The sequence below is a fragment of the Corvus brachyrhynchos genome, unplaced genomic scaffold (assembly GCF_000691975.1).
Source record: "Corvus brachyrhynchos isolate BGI_N302 unplaced genomic scaffold, ASM69197v1 scaffold1720, whole genome shotgun sequence".
Taxonomy (NCBI): domain Eukaryota; kingdom Metazoa; phylum Chordata; class Aves; order Passeriformes; family Corvidae; genus Corvus; species Corvus brachyrhynchos.
The window spans coordinates 2,696-3,798 of NW_008235553.1; the positions used below are offsets into that span (position 1 = coordinate 2,696).

Below are 1,103 nucleotides of genomic sequence, written 5' to 3' on the forward strand. Positions count from 1 at the left end.
GCGTCAGGGGTGCCGGTGGGGGCGCGGGGGTCCCGAGCGGGGGTCCCGGGCAGGTCTCGGCGGCTTCCCCACCGCCCGAGGCCACGAGGTGACAATAAACCCTCCCCGAGCACCGCTCCACGCGCGTTCCCTTCCCCAGCACACACACACGGGCACCGCAGGACACGGAGCTTTATTGGGGTGCGGACCCCCGGGGACGGGACCCCCTCCCCGAAAGGAGGGGACCCCGGTGGGGTCAGACGTCCAGGCGGCACAGGGGGCTGTCGTAGACCATCTGCAGGTTGACGCGGTGCCCCACGAGCTCCCGGATGTTGTTGATGCCGTATTTGATCATGGTGGGTCTGGGGGAGATGGGATGGGGGGGTCAGGGGGTGGGGGAGATGGGACAGGCTCACACTGGGACCCTCCCCCCCAGGCCAGGGTGACCCCCACTCACCGCTCCAGCGAGAGCCCCCAGGCGATGACGGAGACATTCTCAGGGAGCCCCATGGGCAGCAGCAGCTCAGGGCGGAAGACCCCCGAGTTTCCCACCTCCACCCATTTCTTCAGCCCTGGGAGGCGAGGACAGGGAATGAGGATGAGATGGGGCACCCCAGAGACCCCCTTCCAAAGTGCTCCCCCCCCATTCCAGGGGAGCTCAAGATCAGGCTGACCCCCAGACCCACAGCTCCAAGGGGAGCCCCCCCCAAGACCTCCCTGCTCTAAACGGGGACCCCCAGGACCCCCCCTCACCCTCGTGGTAGCTGAACACCTCCATGCTGGGCTCCGTGTAGGGGTTGTAGGCGGGTTTGAAGCGCAGCTGGGAGATTCCTGGGGGCACACAGGAGGTCAGGGGGGCACAGGGCGGGGTCAGAGGGGTTCAGGGTGCCCCCCCCGGCGCCCTCCCCATACCCAGCTTGGTGAAGAACTGCCGGAGGATGCCCATGAGGTGGCCCAGGGTGAGCCCCCGGTCGGCCACGATGCCCTCAACCTGGTGGAACTCGGCCAAGTGCGTCGCGTCCAGGCTCTCGTTGCGGAACACGCGGTCGATGGAGAAATATTTCACGGGGCTGAACTTCTCCTGAGGGGGGAACGCATTGATGGGGGGCAGGTGAGACCCCAGG

At 67.5% G+C, this 1,103-nt stretch overlaps 1 protein-coding gene across 1 annotated transcript in view; it reads right to left on the minus strand.

Moving 5' to 3' along the window:
- Positions 1–153: 153 nt before the first annotated feature.
- FARSA (phenylalanyl-tRNA synthetase alpha subunit) overlaps positions 154–1,103 on the minus strand; it is a 2,940-nt gene continuing 1,990 nt past the window's right edge. The window contains exons 6-9 of the mRNA XM_017741909.1: positions 892–1,096; positions 733–810; positions 437–551; positions 154–341 (exon numbers count right to left, since the gene is read on the minus strand). Of these exons, the coding sequence (XP_017597398.1) occupies positions 236–341; positions 437–551; positions 733–810; positions 892–1,096 (504 nt within the window). The 3' untranslated portion in view covers positions 154–235. The remainder of the gene's footprint in view (positions 342–436; positions 552–732; positions 811–891; positions 1,097–1,103) is intronic.